The 19,606-nt window shown below is 41.5% G+C and overlaps 2 protein-coding genes across 3 annotated transcripts in view; one reads left to right on the top strand and one right to left on the bottom strand.

Moving 5' to 3' along the window:
- CHRNB1 (cholinergic receptor nicotinic beta 1 subunit) overlaps positions 1 to 19,271 on the bottom strand; it is a 28,200-nt gene extending 8,929 nt beyond the window's left edge. Inside the window, exons 1-7 of one of the 2 annotated variants that reach the window (XM_063449820.1) lie at positions 18,963 to 19,271; positions 7,103 to 7,242; positions 6,004 to 6,048; positions 4,690 to 4,799; positions 4,482 to 4,590; positions 4,249 to 4,396; positions 3,857 to 4,048 (exon numbers count right to left, since the gene is read on the bottom strand). In XM_063449820.1, the coding sequence (XP_063305890.1) occupies positions 3,857 to 4,048; positions 4,249 to 4,396; positions 4,482 to 4,590; positions 4,690 to 4,799; positions 6,004 to 6,048; positions 7,103 to 7,242; positions 18,963 to 19,191 (973 nt within the window). In that variant the 5' untranslated portion in view covers positions 19,192 to 19,271. The remainder of the gene's footprint in view (positions 1 to 3,856; positions 4,049 to 4,248; positions 4,397 to 4,481; positions 4,591 to 4,689; positions 4,800 to 6,003; positions 6,049 to 7,102; positions 7,243 to 18,962) is intronic. The other variant, XM_063449819.1, reaches the window with a different exon arrangement.
- Positions 10,557 to 12,483, top strand: LOC134601568 (atypical kinase COQ8A, mitochondrial-like). The gene is given in 4 exon segments (XM_063446089.1): positions 10,557 to 10,908; positions 11,086 to 11,694; positions 11,696 to 11,789; positions 11,792 to 12,483. Coding segments are annotated over 4 exon segments (1,584 nt in total). The 5' UTR covers positions 10,557 to 10,620; the 3' UTR covers positions 12,385 to 12,483.
- Positions 19,272 to 19,606: the final 335 nt, after the last annotated feature.

Here is a 19,606-nt window from a genome sequence, read left to right as displayed (position 1 = left end):
TGTTCCATTTATAAACCCCCTGTGTTTATTCCCACATTGACCCAGTTTAGAACGGCCCATCATGGGGTTAGTCGACCATGATCCAGTAAGTGTACTCACTATGAGACAGTACTCAATCTCATTAGGGTGGACCTAATTTACCAAATCGAGGTTCTTACATTATCTGTACCTCGTTGCGGCGTTTTCTTATACGGCTCTGATATAGGTGACCTCAGAACCCATAATCAATATTCTATGTATTGATCTTTCTGTGGACAATAGATTTGGCTTGTTAGTAAAGTAGACACGAGCCCCATCTAGTGGCCACTACAAGTATTTTACACCCAACACTAGTTATCATGCCATCTCCGAGAGCTGGAGGTTAATTCTTTATATTGGATACATGTTTTCCTGAGTTTATTTCTGTGACAAAGTGCCCTTCGCCACTTGGTCCTGGAGAGGCCTGCTTGCCAGCCTCTTGCCCTGTCACTATGGCCCTGGGGTGTATGGCCCTTTAAAAACATTATTTGGGCTTATGGACTTTATTGGACTAGTGCTGGCCCTTTAAGCACATTACTGGGACTTAGTGAAAAATGGAACAGTGCCCATTTAAAACCGTGTCCCCAGAGTCCCCAGACTGTGAAAATAACTTGCTCATGTCCTTTTCCCACTTGGTTCGGTAAATGGGGCTTACCGAACCAATTACTGCACAGGCGGACCACACACAAGTGGAAGTGTGCCGGCAATTTACCTCCCAGGCTGTCGGTTAACCGCAGGTTAATTGCCGACCGCTGGGTGCCCGCCGTTCGTACAGTCGAACACGTGGCGGTGGCCATCTTTATTTAGTCGAACGCGGTCAGCAGTGTGTGCCGTCAAATCCATGGAACTAAAATCGGCTACACATTTGCACGAATACCGCTGACCCTTACCTTCTCCTCCGCTTCAATACTTTGGCTAAAATCGAAGTGCGTTCAACGATTCGAACACACAGTTATACTAAGCCATTTGCACGAACGGTGCCCCATTCGTGCATTCGAATGGGACTTACTTATTTTTCAGTGTAAAATAGACCAACCGCACAGCCCAAATCTATGGAACTGTTTTGGGCAGGAAAGCCATGCTTACGGGCGGTCAAAAAGGACTTCCAGCTAACTTTTTAACCACTGGAGGGAATTGTCTGATTTTTGTGTATGTTTGTATTTGAAGTATGCTGATGGAGATTGTATGTATATTTTGTGAGTTATAAGAATTGTATAAAAACTGTATTTTCCTGCCTGTGATAATTACATTAACCCATTGTGTACAGTAATTCTATGACAGGCAGAGGGGAGGATTTTGCTGGAGTGTTTAACTGTATTGTACGTGTTTGATTCGCTGTTCTACAAAACCATGTGGGTGGTAACTGTGTGTAAAACCTGCATTTGCTGATTAAAACAGATCTTCTTGACCCTTAACACGTAGTCTTATCTCGTGATTGGAGGGGACAGCTATATTCACGCTGGGGATTGCTATGCTCTGCATACTCCCCTGAGCTTTAATCACTTAGCTCTTTTAAGAGCTTGTTCCTGATACGCTCTCCTGGAGGAGAGGTCTTTCCCACACGGTCCTGGAGGACAGAAGCTGATCCAGGGTGGAAGGAAGACGGTGAGACTCCAGTTAAGCTACGGAGGTTGTGGAGTCTGCCGTGGTTGTGGTGTCTGGTGCGGTGCTTATGGTCCTCGGCGCAAGCTAGGAAGCGTCCATCAATGGAAGGTACTCGGTCGGAGTACAGGTGATCCGTTACAATTTGTAACGAATGTTAGGTACTGGGGCCCAGAATGAATTTAGGTGGTAAGCAATTTTATATTCAACCACATCACACTAATCATTGTGAGGGTAACTGAATGATCTCTCGTGTTCCAATTATTCTGCCCTGTACAGGAATTAGGACAGCTCTTTACTTTTTTCTTTTTAAATAATATGTAGCAAGCAGGCTGAATATTTACACTGTACCAACTGAACTCCTCACAGCAACTTGTCAGGGTATTTATATCGGCAGACATTTTGTGCTATGATAGAAATACAAAGTGTATACTCTGAAGTCATTGTTGAACAGACAAGACTCCATTTTGTTAGTTTCAAGCTAACAAAAGAGACACAGAAATTCTATCCTTTCTCTAAAACTGACTGCTTTGCCCAAGGTGAATGGAATGTGTATATAAACAAACCAAATAGATAAGACATTGAGAATGGGGGTGGACAGACTGTCTAGGTACTAATGGAATATAATAAATTCTAAAAACCCAGACCTGGGTGACAGAGGATTAAATAATTACATTTTTCTTTCGATATTGTACAACGTCCCATTATAGTTTAAGGTGAAACTTAGTTCACAAACTATCAATTTTAGGAATTATAGCAGAATTTGCAGACGCATAGTCTGAAGAAATCCTCTTGATCTGACAGAAGATTTGAGTTAGGGCAAACATAGAGATAACGTAAATGACGTCAAAAAAAGCCACCAGGAAAAGTTAACTCTTTCCTGGATAGGTATGTGTAGAAGAAGGCAACCACACCCCACATTTGTGATTGGCTATCACCTAAGGAATTTTTCCCTTTAAAAAGTTAAGACAAGGGAAGATTCGAAAATTCAAAGATTGAAGAGAGAGACATTAAAACACTCTGGGGGGATTCAGAGAGATCCAGGCAGAATCGGGCGATCAGAGTAACCAAGAAACTCTTACACTCCATGCAGAGAAAGAGACCCATGACACTTAGCTACCTGAGAACATCTGATGATAATATATCTACTTAACTGGTAAATATACAGGCATTTAATTAATTAATTTAAATTAATTAAAATTAATAGCATGATATATGACTGGATAAATCGTGATTAGATTTCATATTTAGAAATCTTAATTATTAAAGGATATATATATATGGTTATAGCATCCCATCTGCAGCTGGGATTAATATAGCCATTAATGTATTTGTGTGATTAATATCACGTTAGCATATCATGACCATTTATCCAGCTGTATTGATTGGCTCTAAAATAAGATAAAATATCTATTTAGACAAATTAATTAAAATATCAGCTTATGTAACATGTAGATTTCTCATTGGATGGATCAAGGAGTGGTTACTGACTATTTAAATATTATTTTTATTTAAAATTACACAAGAGTAGATCTTAAATCCCTAGAAGAGGTCTAGCCAGCATTGAAAGGGTTATTTCTAACTGCTAGCTAAGTCCTATTGCCCTACACTGCAGCTCAGTGTGAAACTCACATTCCTTCTCTGAAACCTATCGTAAATCAGTCTTGACAGCTAATGGAGTCTATGCTGTACTAACCAGGAAGTAAATTGCCTATTGTATTGCATATTGTTTTATACTGAATATTCATTGATTATTGCCATATTGTATTGCATATTGTTATACTCGAATTCCATTGATTATTATCATGCATGTTACTCATCATTATTAATTTAAATTGTTAAAAATAAAAATTATATTTTTATAACAATTTGTGATTTTAATTACCGGTATATGGTTTTACCTTTCACTTATAACGATAACGATTAGGGATCTGAGAATTGAAACTCGTGGGCAATTCTCTCTGTTTACAATTATTATCCCATAAATATCCCCACAAACTACTAATCTGTCTTTACAGCTATAATCTTTAGATTCCTCTTACCAACTGCTGATTTCAGTTCTCACTCACTACTGACCTGTTATCGTTTACCATCTCACTCTTTGCCCCAGTTCCTTTGTGTCCCACGTCCCATTGGAGATTAATATTTTTATGGTTAATAAAAAATGTGGATTGACAAGACACTTTCATCAGTAAAATAACTTGTAGGAATATTACTATAAGATTTGGGTTCTAACCAGCATCTGGGGGAAGGTAGAAGACAAAAATAGCCAGGATGGTGATGAGAACACATGGAACAATGATATTCACGATGTAGAAGAGAGGTTTCCTCCGAATCACCAGGTAGAACGTGATATCTTCGTACGATGGATCTGTGGGGATTGTGTTCTTTCGTGAAGAGCGATGTCGAATCTCCCACTGCCCATTCTCTGTAGGAAACAAAAATACAAATGAAAAATATTAACAAAATAAACAAAAAAAATAACTTTATTCTAGACCAAGGACTATAAACACAAATGATTATAATGATATAATAAGTGTCACTTGTCGTTGATTGGACCCTGTGCTTGATCTAATCAATATTGAATTGGTTTATGGATTTACTCATTTAGAAGTCCTTATCACTCACCCTCGAATGTGTTGGAGAAAATAACGGCTTGTGTTATGTCCTTTCCTTGAGCATCCTTGGCATGGACAAGTGTTACCTCCTCCGCAGAATACGTGATAGAACGAAACACCATACTGCAATTCTGCCAGTCAAAGGGAAAGTACTGGACCTTTTCAGACAGAGACAGGATTGTTTAAACCAACGTGAGACCCAACAAGCACTTTACACATCACACTAATTGTCCTGTAACTCACTTCAATGCTGCAGCTACTCTGGAACACACCCGGTGGCTCCCAAGTCACACTTCCATTGGATGCGACCAAAACATCTACATCCAGAGCCATGTTAAAGTTCCCATCATAACTACGAGAAATGAGAGAAGTAAAGAGAAGCAAAGAATGTTGGAGACAAGCATAGAAGGAACCTCCCATCTTGTGACCGTTAGCCCACAAGGTCTCTCACTTGTTCATTAAGATGATATCTGGTTTCCAGACGTTTCCCGAGGATATTCGTAAAGATGTGATACCATCATTCTCTTTGGGATTCCATGTTAGGCGATAATCCGTCCAGACCTGAGGAAATGGGGAAAGGAAGTTGATTAAAACATCGGAAGCAATGGAGGAAAGATGGAAAAAAAACAACTAGTGGGACCTAGGAAATAGATCTGACGGAGGGACAAATCAATAAAATGGTATGAAAACGCTATGAACGAGGTATAACACAGAAAACAAGCACACCAAAAAGTGAACCCTCTATCTGATTAAAGAAACTGGACCAGTTTATGTACAGGTCCAGTGGTAGTAACGAATACTTAGGATATGGTCATGTGATTGGGGTGGATTTTGTGGGGATTTTGTGGGGTCATTCGATGTAGTGTTCCCACTCTCGTGGCTGATAAGCATGATACACCATGTATTATGTAGGATCTACCTAAACTAGTCTTTATTAACTTACCTATCTACATTTGACTTTACTCCTGTACGTTGCCTGGTCCTCTGTGAAGTGTACAAAGCTGATTGCCAGGCTATCTACTCCCTATCTGTTTCTTCTAGAATCTAACAATATGCTTGTAGTTACGTACAATGCCTTTTTTGTGAAATGATTACTTGGTTACAATACCACCATACTTGTATCATGTCAAATTCATTCTTTGACCACCCTTTGGCAGTGGTGACATCTCCCTGTGAGTGAACAAGAGTTGAGTTGGAGTGATCATTAGTCTCCGAAACCTGAGGAATTGCCTGTTGACTACGATCCACATATCAAGTCATTCCATGAGCCCTTAGAAATCTATATTTACTCAAACGTCCAGTTTCTTCCATTAGTGCGTACACTTTATGATAGAGAGTTCACTATTTTGGTGTGTTTTTGTTTTATGTGTTTTTACAATGAATTAATAAAAATTTCCATTGTTTTATTCACTTTAATTAATGATTTGGGGTTCTGCTGGCCCCCTTCCCCATCTCCCCCAGTGATCTTAAACATAATTAGTGTCGGGCCCAACAAAACTATTTGGTCTCCTTTTAGGGTTATCCTCTTAATTTTCCTGGAGGAACCGAGTGTGCCCCACTTTTTGACATCATCGGTTGTGTTGTCACATTAATGAGTTTATAATGTTGCCAAATCAATGAAACGGCTGGAACCTGTACCTGCCATGGCTTCTAATATATTGATAATATATTGATAATACATTATTATCAGAGTGCACACAGTCCTTCACCAAGATAGATGCAACCAAGTAACACTGTAACGGGGCTGTAGACACGCCATACCAACCAGATTCATGTACACTTTCGTATTGAGTTTCTCATCCTTTTCATTCTATAGAAAGAGAAGAGGTTAGTGAGAAGGTGTGAAACACTACGGATTTCCCTGAATGGGTCCTACTGGAATCTTGGACTTTTCCTTTCTACTGTACTACACAATAAGCACCTACAGTTACATAATTTTAATGCTCCATGGACTTCAATTTAATCATTTGCATTCATTTTCAAATGATTCAACACTGTTAGAAAAAACTTTACAAATAATTTATCTACAGAATTCCCCATTAAAACATCTCGGAATTTTTTTGTAGATAGGTAATTGGGAAAGTTTTTGTAACAGATTTGAATAATTTGAAGAGCTTATCCAAAAAAATTAAATGGAGGCCAGTGTTTGGTGTTCAAGGCACACTTTAAGGAGCAAAATAATGTTAGCTTAATGAAGTGGTTTTGGTGTATAAATCATTCTATCTGCTCAGTTCTCTGTGATATAGTTTAAAGAACTGTGTTTATTCAGCCCTAGCCACACCCCCCTTGGCTGTCAATCAGATCGCATCCTTACACACTTCCTGTTTACAGGTTGTTGTTTTTTGTTTGTTTGTTTTTTTATTAATAGTCAGCTAGTGAAGAGCAGGCTCCTGTGTGAGTTTAGGTAAAGTTAGCTAATGAAAGAAGAAATCAAAACTTTAAAAGAACATGCATTTCCTGTAAAACCTTAATGTAGCATATTTTGGGACCTTTTCCAGCACAATTATTTTAATAATGACCACAAAAACAAAATCCAGTATTTAATTATTTAATAAAGTTATATACCGTGCATTCAGAAAGTATTCAGACCCCTTCAATTTTTATTCAAGTCTTTTGTATCTTGTAGCCTTATTATACAATTGTCCAAATTACTAATTTTATCTACACACAATAGATAAATATTGTATTACACTTATTAAAAAGAAAAACTAAAATATCCCCTTTACATACACTAATTGGTCACGACATTAATCCCACGGACAGGTGAATGTTAACGTTTAATGTATAACGTTTATTATATTGTTACAATTGCTCCTGTCAGGGGTTGGGATATATTATTATATATATTAGACCTGCTTCCTTACCAGGCTGATGAATTGAGCCAATGTCATGCCCACTTGCACTGTAACTTTCTCGTTGTGTTTCCTGGTCGGACGGATGTTGGCGCTGTAATTTTCAAAGAGTTTGTCTCTCAGGGAGCCTTCATCGTGAGCAGCTACAAAGCCTAACAGGAAACAAACCAGTCAATGTACTTACTGCTACGATATCTAAATACCCGCTGAGACAGGAGAGAGATCTGTAATTAGCAGCACTGACTCCCCATTGCCGTACCACAGTGAACCACCCATCAGGAAAAGGACAGGCTCAAAGGGGGCAGAGAAGGCAGAGGGGGCAAGGGAAATAAGAGGGAAAAGCATGATGGGACAACTGAGGTAGTTTTACTATAATGTTACTCTGCTACACAATGCTACTCTAAACTACACAATGTTACTCTACTACAAGTTACACATTAGTCTGTATTGTACACATTGTTACTATATACTCTGTACATTGTTACTCTGTATACTATACATTGTTACTTTATACGCTGTACATTGTTACTCTGTATACTATGCATTGTTACTCTGTACTCTGTAACATCTTACTCTGTATTCTACACATTGTTACTCTGTACTCTGTACATTCTTACTCTGTATTCCACACATTGTTACTCTATACGCTGTACATTGTTACTCTGTATACTATACATTGTATACTATACATTGTTACTTTATACGCTGTACATTGTTACTCGCTGTACATTGTACATTGATACTACACATTGTTACTCTGTACTCTGTACATTGTTACTCTGTATACTACACATTGTTACTCTGTACTCTGTACGTTGTTACTCTGTATACTACACATTGTTACTCTGTACTCTGTACATTGTTACTCTGTGTGGCGAAACCGACCTCGCCACGTGTCCTTGGAGGGGGCTGCTTGCCCGCCTCTTGCCTTTGGACTATGGCCCTGGGAGATTGGGCCCTTTTACAAAACGTATTCGGTCCTAACAGAGTGCATGTCACTCATTCTGGCCCTTTAAACACAGTGGGGCCATTCGGTACTTACCCTGTGTGAGCAGTGATACCCCCAGATAGCTATGCCATGGAGCCTATTCATATAATGAAAGACTATGGGAAAGACTGGCTCCATGGCAATTAAACTGTATTTGTGTGGTCTGCGTGCCATTCACCTAATAATGTGCACGCAGACCTGAGCTATCTGGGGATATGTTACATGTCTGTGTTTAATGTATGAAAAGTAACTTTATATATTTTAAAACATAATCCTGTATTTAGGTCCCCACATGTGTAATGGAGTTTTGTCTTTGACCTGGGAGATAATTGGATTACTTCTCCAATTATCTCCAGGGCAGAAGGGAGGAAACCAGGATGCATTGTGGGGATGTTTTTACTTTTACTGTGTGACCAGATTAAAATACTGCCAGCCAGGGGGAACAAAAGATACTTTTACTAACTTTTGAACCTCTGGTCCGATTCATGCCATTTTTTAATATGTTGTTCCCCTGAATGGATTGATTGTGGATATGTATTTTTATGTGAATATGATGTATGGTTTTAAAGTTACAGAGTATGTGTGGAAACTGTATTTTTACTGTATGTAGTAATTATGTTAACTGCTTATCTGAGGGGAGGGGATGTGTGGGTTGTACTGTTACTTGATTGGTTATTTTATGCCTCCCCCTGGGTGTGTCCTGTATGTGCACAACCGTAATAAAAACCAGGCTGGGTGTGCCAGGACCTCAGATTCTGCTTGACCCTCAAACCGATGTGTCGTCTCGTTTTTGGGGGAATTGGATTGTATGCTGACTGCCAGGAGTGTAAGCGGATTGTATGCTTTTCCTGTTCGGCTGATTCCAGGGTTCGTGTGTTTCCAGTTCGGGAGTTGGAAGATTCGTACAAGATTCGTACGTGGAAGCTGACATTGTCTTGTTGTCAGCCATATTGCTACCCTTAGCTATGTTATGGTGTCTAAGATTATGGAACAAAGTTTATGGTGTCTAACATTCTTTATTCTCCTTGAAAGACTTATTCTATTTTTTAGGACTATGCTGGACTATGCTGGACTATTGAACTATTTTGTTATTTTTATTTTTGTAGAGTTAGCCGGAGAGAGAGGAAGTGTTAACTTACTCAGGCATGGATGTACTATGTGTGTCATTGATGTATGTTGAGTGTACCAAGGATGGATTCCCATTTATTAAGTGTGGATATGACTGGACCATCGAAATAGGGATGTAATTAGGAGACATAGGATGCAAGGTCATGATTGGGATTATTGTTAGAATTACAAGCTGATTATAAGTTATCTCATGATTTAATATGTAAATGGGCCTTTTGAAACTAATCAAGAAATGTTTCCCAATCCCGATACCCAGCTATTTACTTACAAATGCAGGGTTTTATAAGTCACTAATGCTGTCAACGTGAGGGGATGGCCCTCACTCAGAGTTTCCCCAGATGTGCTTTTTTCCTCAAATATGAGTTTTTGCCACTGGGTTTTTTTTGACCTGGCCCCAGATCACCGGGTGGAATGGTAATCCAGGACCCTGGTCCAAAGAGGGGATGGATCTTATTCCCGTTTTGACTATACGAGCTTACATTTTGAATAATAATAATAATAATATTCCCGTTGTTAGGAATAACACTTTGCCTTCACAAATACACTTTGCCTATATTGACCCAAGACTCAGTCCGGGAGATTGGTGCTTGCAGTAGCTGCTGGTCTATGGGAAAGGGGGATATCGCCTAAACTGGGTTTTATCCTCTTGTGTGTGCAACGGTCCGTTACACTCTGTATACTACACATTGTTACTCTGTACGTTGTTACTCTGTATACTACACATTGTTACTCTGTATACTACACATTGTTACTCTATACTCTGTACATTGTTACTCTGTATACTATACATTGTTATTTTATACGCTGTACATTGTTACTCTGTATACTACACATTGTTACTCTATACGCTGTACATTGTTACTCTGTATACTGCACATTGTTACTCTGTACGTTGTTACTCTGTATACTACACATTGTTACTCTGTATACTACACATTGTTACTCTATACTCTGTACATTGTTACTCTGTATACTATACATTGTTATTTTATACGCTGTACATTGTTACTCTGTATACTATACATTGTTATTTTATACGCTGTACATTGTTACTCTGTATACTACACATTGTTACTCTATACGCTGTACATTGTTACTCTGTATACTGCACATTGTTACTCTGTACTCTACACAGTTCTATTCTAAACTACACAATGTTACTCAGCTACAAGTTACACATTAGTCTCCTACACACAATGTTACTCTGCACTCAACCCAATGTTACAGTCTAATGTTACAGATGTTATTCACCTATGCCCTTCACAATGTTACTCTAATATAAACTATGCAATGTTACTCATTGACAAAAAAAGCTATTATTTATTGCTTTGCATTAAAACATATCAGTAGCCACCACACAGAAGCAAAATCGGAAATTCACAACACTGATAACACCTACAGGAGCCAAAGTCAAATGGACAACCCTTTTCATCCGGACCCAGATTCTCAAAAGGACAATGGGACCTTATTTGGCAAAATTAGACATACGGCTGGTGCATTTGCTGCAGCAGGCCAAAAGAGGGGCTTCCACCAGGACCACAGCTCTGTCAGCGGCTTACCAGCAGAGGATATTGAAAAGGCCAGAGAAGCGAAAAACAAAACTGAACCCAAACCCCACAAACATATGCTCAGTGAACGAGCACGTGAGCGGAAGGTACCAGTCACGCGGATCGGCAGGCTTGCCAACTTTGGAGGTTTGGCTGTTGGTCTGGGTTTAAAAAGACCCTTGTTGGTCGAAACGTTGCTTGGCGTTGCATTTTTTTCCTAATAAATCTGCATACGGTTTCAATTTGGAAGTGCCTGTGGTCCTTTCTTCTTTCGTGTATAATTCTGGGATTGCTGGTCCTGATCCGGAGCACCCTTGGCCGCTGGGATTGAGTGCGGTTCCCACCATCTACTTTGCGTTGGTCTGGGTTTAGGCGCGTTGGCTGAAGTAGCAAAGAAAAGCTTATCTCCAAAAGCCGAGGACAGTAACGGTAAAAAATCTGTAATGGAGTCCAGTCCCTTCTTGTCCAAAGCCAATGCAGAGCGGATTGTGAGGACTCTGCGCAAGGTCCGTGGAGCGGCTTTAAAACTGGGACAGATGCTGAGCATTCAAGATGATGCCTTCATCAATCCCCAGCTGCAAAAGATCTTCGAGAGGGTGCGTCAGAGTGCAGACTTCATGCCCATTAAGCAAATGATGAAAACGTTAAACGCAGATCTGGGCCCCAACTGGCGAGACCAGCTCGATTTCTTTGAGGAGCGTCCCTTTGCTGCTGCATCCATTGGACAGGTCCATCTCGCCAGACTCAAAGATGGAAGAGAGGTTGCCATGAAAATTCAGTATCCTGGGTTGGCTCAGAGCATCCATAGTGATGTGACTAACCTCATGACTGTTCTGAATATGAGCAACGCTCTTCCTGAAGGCCTCTTTCCGGAGCACCTGATTGGCGTTCTGAGCAGAGAGCTGGCCTTGGAGTGCGATTATAAAAGGGAAGCAGCTTGTGATAAAAAAATTTAAAGAGTTGCTGAAGGACCATCCATTCTTCTCCGTCCCCAGCGTGGTTGATGAGCTGTGCAGTGACCATGTCTTGACCACTGAATTGGTTTCCCCCTTGACCAAGCAGAGGGCCTGAGCCAAGAAATCTGCTCCAATATTCTACTCCTGTGTCTGCGAGAGCTGTTTGAGTTCAGATTCATGCAGACTGACCCAAACTGGTCCAACTTCTTTTATGACCCACAACTTCATAAGGTTACTTTGTTGGACTTTGGAGCAACAAGAGGCTTTGATGAGCATTTCACGGACATGTACATTGAGGTAATCAGGGCTGCTGCTGACAGAGACCGGGAGAAGCTGTTAAGAAAGTCCATTGAAATGAATTTCCTGACTGGTTATGAATCCAAGGCAATGGAAAATGCACACTTGGAAGCGGTTTTGATTCTGGGTGAAGCCTTTGCTTCAAATACTCCATTCAATTTTGGTTGCCAGAGTACCACAGAGCGGATCCACGGTCTGATACCGGTCATGTTAAAACACTGGCTCGTCCCACCACCAGAGGAAACATACTCTCTGCATCGCAAGATGGGAGGCTCCTTCCTCATCTGCTCCAAGCTAAAGGCTCAGATTCCTTGCAAGAACATGTTTGAGGAGATCTACAGGAATTATTGGAAGGGAAGGGAAGACAAGAAACCATAACTTCTCGCCCATTTAACCTTATTCCAGATGTCTCTTGTCTGTTAATCCTAGTAAAACAGTATATAAAGCTCGGGGGTCCCTCTAGCCACAGGTACAACAACCCTTGACCTTTTTTTCTTCCCCGTGGCTTAAGATGGGCTTGGAAATCCCAGATTGTAAATTGTAAGTGAGCAGGAGATCTGGACCTTTTAAAGACTATAAGATGATGATGAAGAAATCTTTAGCTCTGAGAGGAGAGGCAAAATGTGGAGATACACTGACCAATGTAGAAAGATGTAAAGTGATGCTGTTTGAACGCTACAGTAAAGTAAGGAGACTGCTCTGCAACGTGGTGGAGAGATTTTGTTTTTACTTTATGTAAGCTACAACTGCAGTGCACTTCAGTTTTCTGTAATCATCTTTGGTTTTGTCTAATCAAATTAAATGCTTTTTGTACAGTGAAACCGATTTTGGAGCGATCAGTCTAATCACAGTGGGCTCTCGGTTTAAATGATTTTAGAAGCTATTTTTTTTGTCTTGGTTAAGGAAACCCTTGGAGGTTGAGGGAGAACATTACTAAATATAGGACTCTTATTATTATAATTTTTTTGGCATTGGCATTTTGTACCTTATTTTGAAATAAACAACTGGTTTCGATGACTGAGCAGATATGATGCTTACTTTACCATACTCTAGAACCAACAATCTGGATATTTCCTCCGTGGACTCTGAACATTAATGTCCTTTGGTACTAGGTGGGATCACAACGACATGGTTTATAGGTTTTAATCCGAGGAGTCGTGAGTTGCTAGGGTGAGGATTACAAGAGCCTCTAAAAACCAATTTCTTAAATGCATGGTTCAAAAAATGAAACCACGTACAAAATGAAAACCTAAAAATCCAACTATATTGCTTGACTTGCTAAATATATATTCCTATATTCCTCCACGCTTTACACATCTCAATTAAAAAGTCAGAGACATCACACTGCAAATCTATGTGTTCTGGAACGAGAAGATACAGTTTGATATCCTATCGGCAACAATTTAGCAGACTGAGAATTTTGCTTTTTAACTTTTAATTGTGAGAAACGTTGGCCTAATCAAAAGACCCCCATTAGTTCCACTGTAACGAGCTTGCGGCTGTCTGAAAATCCCTCCTGTTAACATGCACAAGGTTTAGTATGCCGTAAGCAGTTATGAATCTAATAGACTATTGCTGGACAGTATGTGCCATGCCATTAACCCTTTAAGGACACATGACATGCGTGACATGTCATGATTCCCTTTTATTCCAGAAGTTTGGTCCTTAAGGGGTTAAATAGCACTTAATACAGTCACAGAGATCACATACTTGGTGACGTTATGTTTGTGATCAAGAAAGAGATAATCTGCTTGCTATTGATCGTTACTGGGACTAGATTCATTGGGTTTAGAATTTATTGGTTTCACACGAAGGGTACAAGTTAATACATTTTGTGGTAATCGGGGATACAGGCAGTGTTTTGGGGTTTTTCTTATGTAGGTTTGGATGGTAATGTGACACACGCAGTGATCTTTTGTCATTTCTACTTGTGTTAGCAGAGCTTCCGGGTAGAATTCCAAAGGTTGCTACTATGGGACTTGGGAGACCATTGTCGTCTGTTTATTTGGAAGATAAGCTAATCCTGAAAGCATAGCTTTAGTATTCTCTCATTGCTTTATTTTTAGTTTATTTTATTTTATTTTTTACAAATAACTGCTTTGAATTTTCTAGGATAATAAAGTAATGCAACTTCAGCCTTGTTAAAAAAAATGGGAAATGTCCCCTTCTTCAGAGAGGATTGAAGCAGTTTATAGATGCACAAACTTGCATTGTTACTGAAAGTGCCAAATTACTGGAGATATTCCAGACCCGTCCTTTGTATGACAGCAGAATGTATAACTCCTCACTGCTAGCAATCCACATGCTCCAATCAGTATTTACAGTAACGGAGTTAGACTTCTTGTTCCATCCACCTTCTATGACCGGTTCTTTCCGAGGGCATTGCAAGCTTTGCTCGAGTCAGTCTGGTTTGTAGCTTAGACTTTGCTGCACTAAATATTTTGACCATCTCTGCAAATATGTATTTTTGCCAGAATTGTTACAGTTTTGATTTACATTAAAAGATTAATAAAAAAAATATATATATATATATATTGCCCGCAACCGCCCCTTTCTTACACAAGATTCTACTAAAGAGCTTGCCCATGCTCTAGCAATCTCTCGCATGGACTATTGTAACTCTCTCCTGATTGGTCTTCCCAATAGCCGTATTGCCCCGCTATAATCTGTAATGAATGCTGCCGCCAGACTGGTTTTCCTCTCTAGTCGGTCCTCTCACACCTCACCCCTCTGTCAGTCCTTACATTGGCTTCCTGTATGCTATAGGAGTCAATTCAAGGTACTAACTCACACCTATAAAGCACTGAACAATTCCAGCCCCTCTTATATCTCCTCACAGATCCATAGGTATGTCCCTTCTCGGTCTCTCCGCTCTGCCCGTGACCTTCTCCTGTCCGCTGCTCGCACCCGTACGGCCAACTCACGCTTGCAGGACTTCTCACGGGCGGCTCCCTTCCTATGGAATAGGCTGCCTACCACCATCAGACTCTCCCCTAGTCTTCAATCGTTTAAGAAGTGCCTTAAAACCCATCTCTTTAGGAAAGCTTATGGCCTCCAAGACTAACCCTTACCTCACATACCTGTCTCTTGCTCTCTCCTAAAGGGCAGCACTCTACTCTCTCCTCCAGCTCCGCTTCACTCCCACCTTATTTGATTGCTGTTTCCTGTCCTAATGTGTTTTATACCCCACCTCCTATAGACTGTAAGCTCGTTTGAGCAGGGTCCTCTTCAACCTATCGTTCCTGTAAGTTTTCTTGTAATTGTCCTATTTTTGGTTAAATCCCTTCTCATAATATTGTAAAGCGCTACGGAATCTGTTGGCGCTATATAAATGGTAATAATAATAATAATATAACTTGCAAAAAAAGCTAAGAACATGTTAACATTGGGTATTTCTAAACTCAGGACAACATTTAGAAATTATTTAGCACAGGTGTTTTTTGGCTGTTGTAGATGTGTAACAGATTTTGGGGGTCAAAGTTAGAAAAAGTGTGTTTTAAAAAAAAATTCTTCATATTTTATAAAAAAAATTCTTCATATTTTATAAAAAAAATTCTAGTAAATTATATGATATGATGGAAATAATTGTATCTTTAGAAAGACCATTTAATGGTGAGAACAATGGTATATAATATGTGTAGGTACTTTAGATGAGTAAGAGGAAAATTACAGCTAAACACAAACACCCCGTAGAAATGTAAAAACAGCCCTGGTCCTTAAAGGGACTCTCTAGCGCAAGGAAAACAAATCCTGCAGTGTCCCTCTCCCTCCCATCCCCCATCCCATGTTGCTGAAGGGGTTAAAACCCCTTCAGTGACTTACCTAAATCCAGCGCCGATGGCCCTCGGTGCTGGGTCAGGCTCCGCCCACGCTCCTCCCCCACCGACATCAGACGGTGGGGGAGACCTAAAGCACATGCAAGGCATTAGCCACGCACGCTCATTAGACCTCCCCATAGGAAAGCATTATTCAATACTTTCCTATGAGGATTCGGGCGAAGCTGGAGGTCCTCATGCATAGCGTGAGGACGTCCAGTGTTGCTTAAAACACTTTTTGTGTTTTAAGAACCCGTAAGTCCCTGTAGTGGCTGTCTGATAGTCTGATAGACAGCCACTAGAGGAGGAGTTAACCCTGCAAGGTAATTATAAAAACTGCAATAATTACACTTGCAGGATTAAGGGTGATGGGAGTTGGCACCCAGACCACTCCAATGGGCAGAAGTGGTCTGGGTGCCTACAGGTTACCCCCCTTTAGTGGGTAATAGGCGTTTACACCCAGAGCCAGGTTTATTTTACTCTCTGGCAAAGGTGAGCAATATATAATATATTTAGCACTTCACCAATGGTGTCTTATTCACTGCACTAGAAGTCCCCCTCTCTGCTTTCTCTTTGAGCACAAGGAAACCAACGAGAAGAGGGAAAGGTGTCACCTAAGTACACCAAAGCGACCTTCCCATTCTTGGCTCTCTACTTGTGAGAGTGTGTTTTTTTTATATATCTGCAGTTTATTCCACTTTCCATTCGTACTGCGCCATAAGATTCTCCCCTTTTTTTTCTCATATATGTTACGTCCCCCCAATTCTTGTTACGTCACCTTACCTGCCCTGTATACCATACGTGGTGGGTATCAGTGTTGCAGCAGCTGATAGACTGGCATTTCAGACGTGTTTTCTTTGAAGCGCCTAAAAGCACTTTTCACAAATGGATCTGTTTTTGTTGGGTCAGGGTTTTGGTTTTCTTGGGTTTTTTTTTGTTAATCAGTTGTTTTTTTATTTTTAGGACCATGTACTATGGTTTATTTTTTATTTGGTCTTTTTGGGGCTGAAGATAAGAAAGTTTACAAGACAGAAGATTCTAAGTATTATTTTTAATGACCTCCTTAATATTATTAGGGTGGGTAGGGTTAATTTATTTTAAGCGGAAGTGGCTAGAGGATTAGGTGGGTGGCTAGCCAACTGGGGTGGACGACAATGGCATTCCCACCCCCCTTTGTATGTGATTTTTAGAGCTAATAGGTGGGGACCAGAGGGGGGACATTAGGCCTCCTGTTTTAGTAAGTATCTCCCCCTGCTGACTGGTGGGGTCAGGGGGGGCATAAGAATGATTTCCGCCCTTGTTTTCAATGTATTGTGCCCCAATGTATTCAATACTCAGCACCCCAACCTTGCCTTTAATTTATCATTTACGTTTTCTGTCTGCGACAAATAACATTTACAAAGATCTCTATAGTCACAGCTGTTTAGTAGGATTATTGCAATTCCCCATTCTCTCTCCGCATTTATACCCCATGAACAGTCTCTCCCCATCAATACCCGATGCCCAGTATCTGCCTATATAAATCACATGCCCAGTCTCTCCCCATCAATACCCGATGCCCAGTATCTGCCTATATACATCACATGCCCAGTCTCTCCCATCAGTACCCGATGCCCAGTATCTGCCTATATAAATCACATGCCCAGTCTCTCCCCATCAATACCCGATGCCCAGTATCTGCCTATATACATCACATGCCCAGTCTCTCCCATCAGTACCCGATGCCCAGTATCTGCCTATATAAATCACATGCCCAGTCTCTCCCCATCAATACCCGATGCCCAGTATCTGCCTATATACATCACATGCCCAGTCTCTCCCATCAATATCCCATGCCCATTCTCTCCCCATCAATACCCCATGCCCAGTATCTGCTTATATACATCACATGCCCAGTCTCTCCCCATCAATACCCGATGCCCAGTATCTGCCTATATACATCACATGCCCAGTCTCTCCCATCAATATCCCATGCCCATTCTCTCCCCATTTATACCCCATGCCCAGTCTCTCCCCATTTATACCCCATGCCCAGTCTCTCCCCATCAATACCCGATGCCCAGTATCTGCTTATATACATCACATGCCCAGTCTCTCCCATCAGTACCCGATGCCCAGTCTCTCCCCATTTATACCCCATGCCCAGTCCCTGCCCATTTATACCCCGATGCCCAGTATCTGCCTATTTACACCACATGCCCAATCTCCCCCATCAATATCCCATGCCCAGTCTCACCCATTTATAGCTGATGCCCAGTCCCTCCCCATCAATATCCCATGCCCAGTCTCTAGCCATTTATACCCCATGCCCAGTCCCTCCCCATCAATACCCCGATGCCCAGACCAAGACGACATAGTCTTAAATTAGAGGGGCAAAGGTTTAAAAATAATACCAGGAAGTATTACTTTACTGAGAGGGTAGTGGATGCATGGAATAGCCTTTCATCTGAAGTGGTAGAGGTTAACACAGTAAAGGAGTTTAAGCATGCGTGGGATAAGCATAAGGCTATCCTAACTATAAGATAATGCCAGGGACTAATGAAAGTATTTAGAAAAATGGGCAGACTAGATGGGCCGAATGGTTCTTATCTGCCCCATGCCCAGTCTCTCCCCATTTATGCCCCATGCCCAGTCTCTCCCCATATATACCCCATGCCCAGTCCCTCCCCATCAATATCCCATGCACAGTCTTTCCGCATTTATATCCCATGCCCAGTCCCTCCCCATCAATACCCAGATGCCCAGACCAGTATATGCCTATTTACAACACATGCCCAGTCTCCCCCATCAATATCGCATGCCCAGTCTCTCCCCATTTATACCCCATGCCCAGTCTCTGCCCATTTATACTTTATGCCCAGTCCCTCCCCACCAATACCCCGATGCCCAGTATCTGCCTATTTACACCACATGCCCAGTCTCTCCCATCAATATCGCATGCCCAGTCTCTCCCCATTTATATCCCATGCCCAGTCTCTCCCCATTTATACCCCATGCCCAGTCTCTCCCCATTTATACCCCATGCCCAGTCTCTCCCCATTTATACCCCATGCCCAGTCTCTCCCCATTTATACCCCATGCCCAGTCACCCCCTGCCCCCTGTGTTTTATTCCCCCTTTCAGTTCCTGATTCTGCACCCACCTTCTAGGAGTGTTCCCCAGATCAGTGCTAGCAGAGCTCCTGTCCACAGTCCCTCCATGTCTCTGTGTCTCTGATCTCCTCTCCCCCCTCTCTCCCTGAACCCGGAGGGATTGGCAGCAGCTGCCGGATACGCCATTGACAGACAGGACAAGGTGTCTGTGACTTTACCGCACACAAACACCCTGCACCTGTCCTCTGTTTGCCAGCCAGACCCCCTCCATGCCAACATGTCTGAAAATACACACAGCGTACCCCATTCACACAGACAGAGGCAGAGAGAGACAGAGACAAACAGAGAGAGAAAGACAGAGCGAGACACAGAGAGAGACAAACAGAGAGAGAGACAGAGAGAGAGACAGAGAGAGACAGAGACAGAGAGAGACAGACAGAGCGAGACACAGAGAGAGACAAAAGGGGACAAGGAGAGAGAGAGAGACAGAGAGAAAGAGATAAACAGAGAGAGACAGACAGAGCGAGACACAGAGAGAGACAAACAGAGAGAGACAGACAGAGCGAGACACAGAGAGAGAGACAGAGCGAGACACAGAGAGAGAGACAAAAGGGGACAAGGAGAGAGAGAGAGACAAACAGAGAGAGACAAAGGGGGACAAGGAGACAGAGAGAGAGAGACAGAGAGAGAGAGA

Source organism: Pelobates fuscus, chromosome 3, assembly GCF_036172605.1.
Source record: "Pelobates fuscus isolate aPelFus1 chromosome 3, aPelFus1.pri, whole genome shotgun sequence".
Taxonomy (NCBI): domain Eukaryota; kingdom Metazoa; phylum Chordata; class Amphibia; order Anura; family Pelobatidae; genus Pelobates; species Pelobates fuscus.
This window is presented reverse-complemented; position numbering and strand designations above follow the sequence as displayed.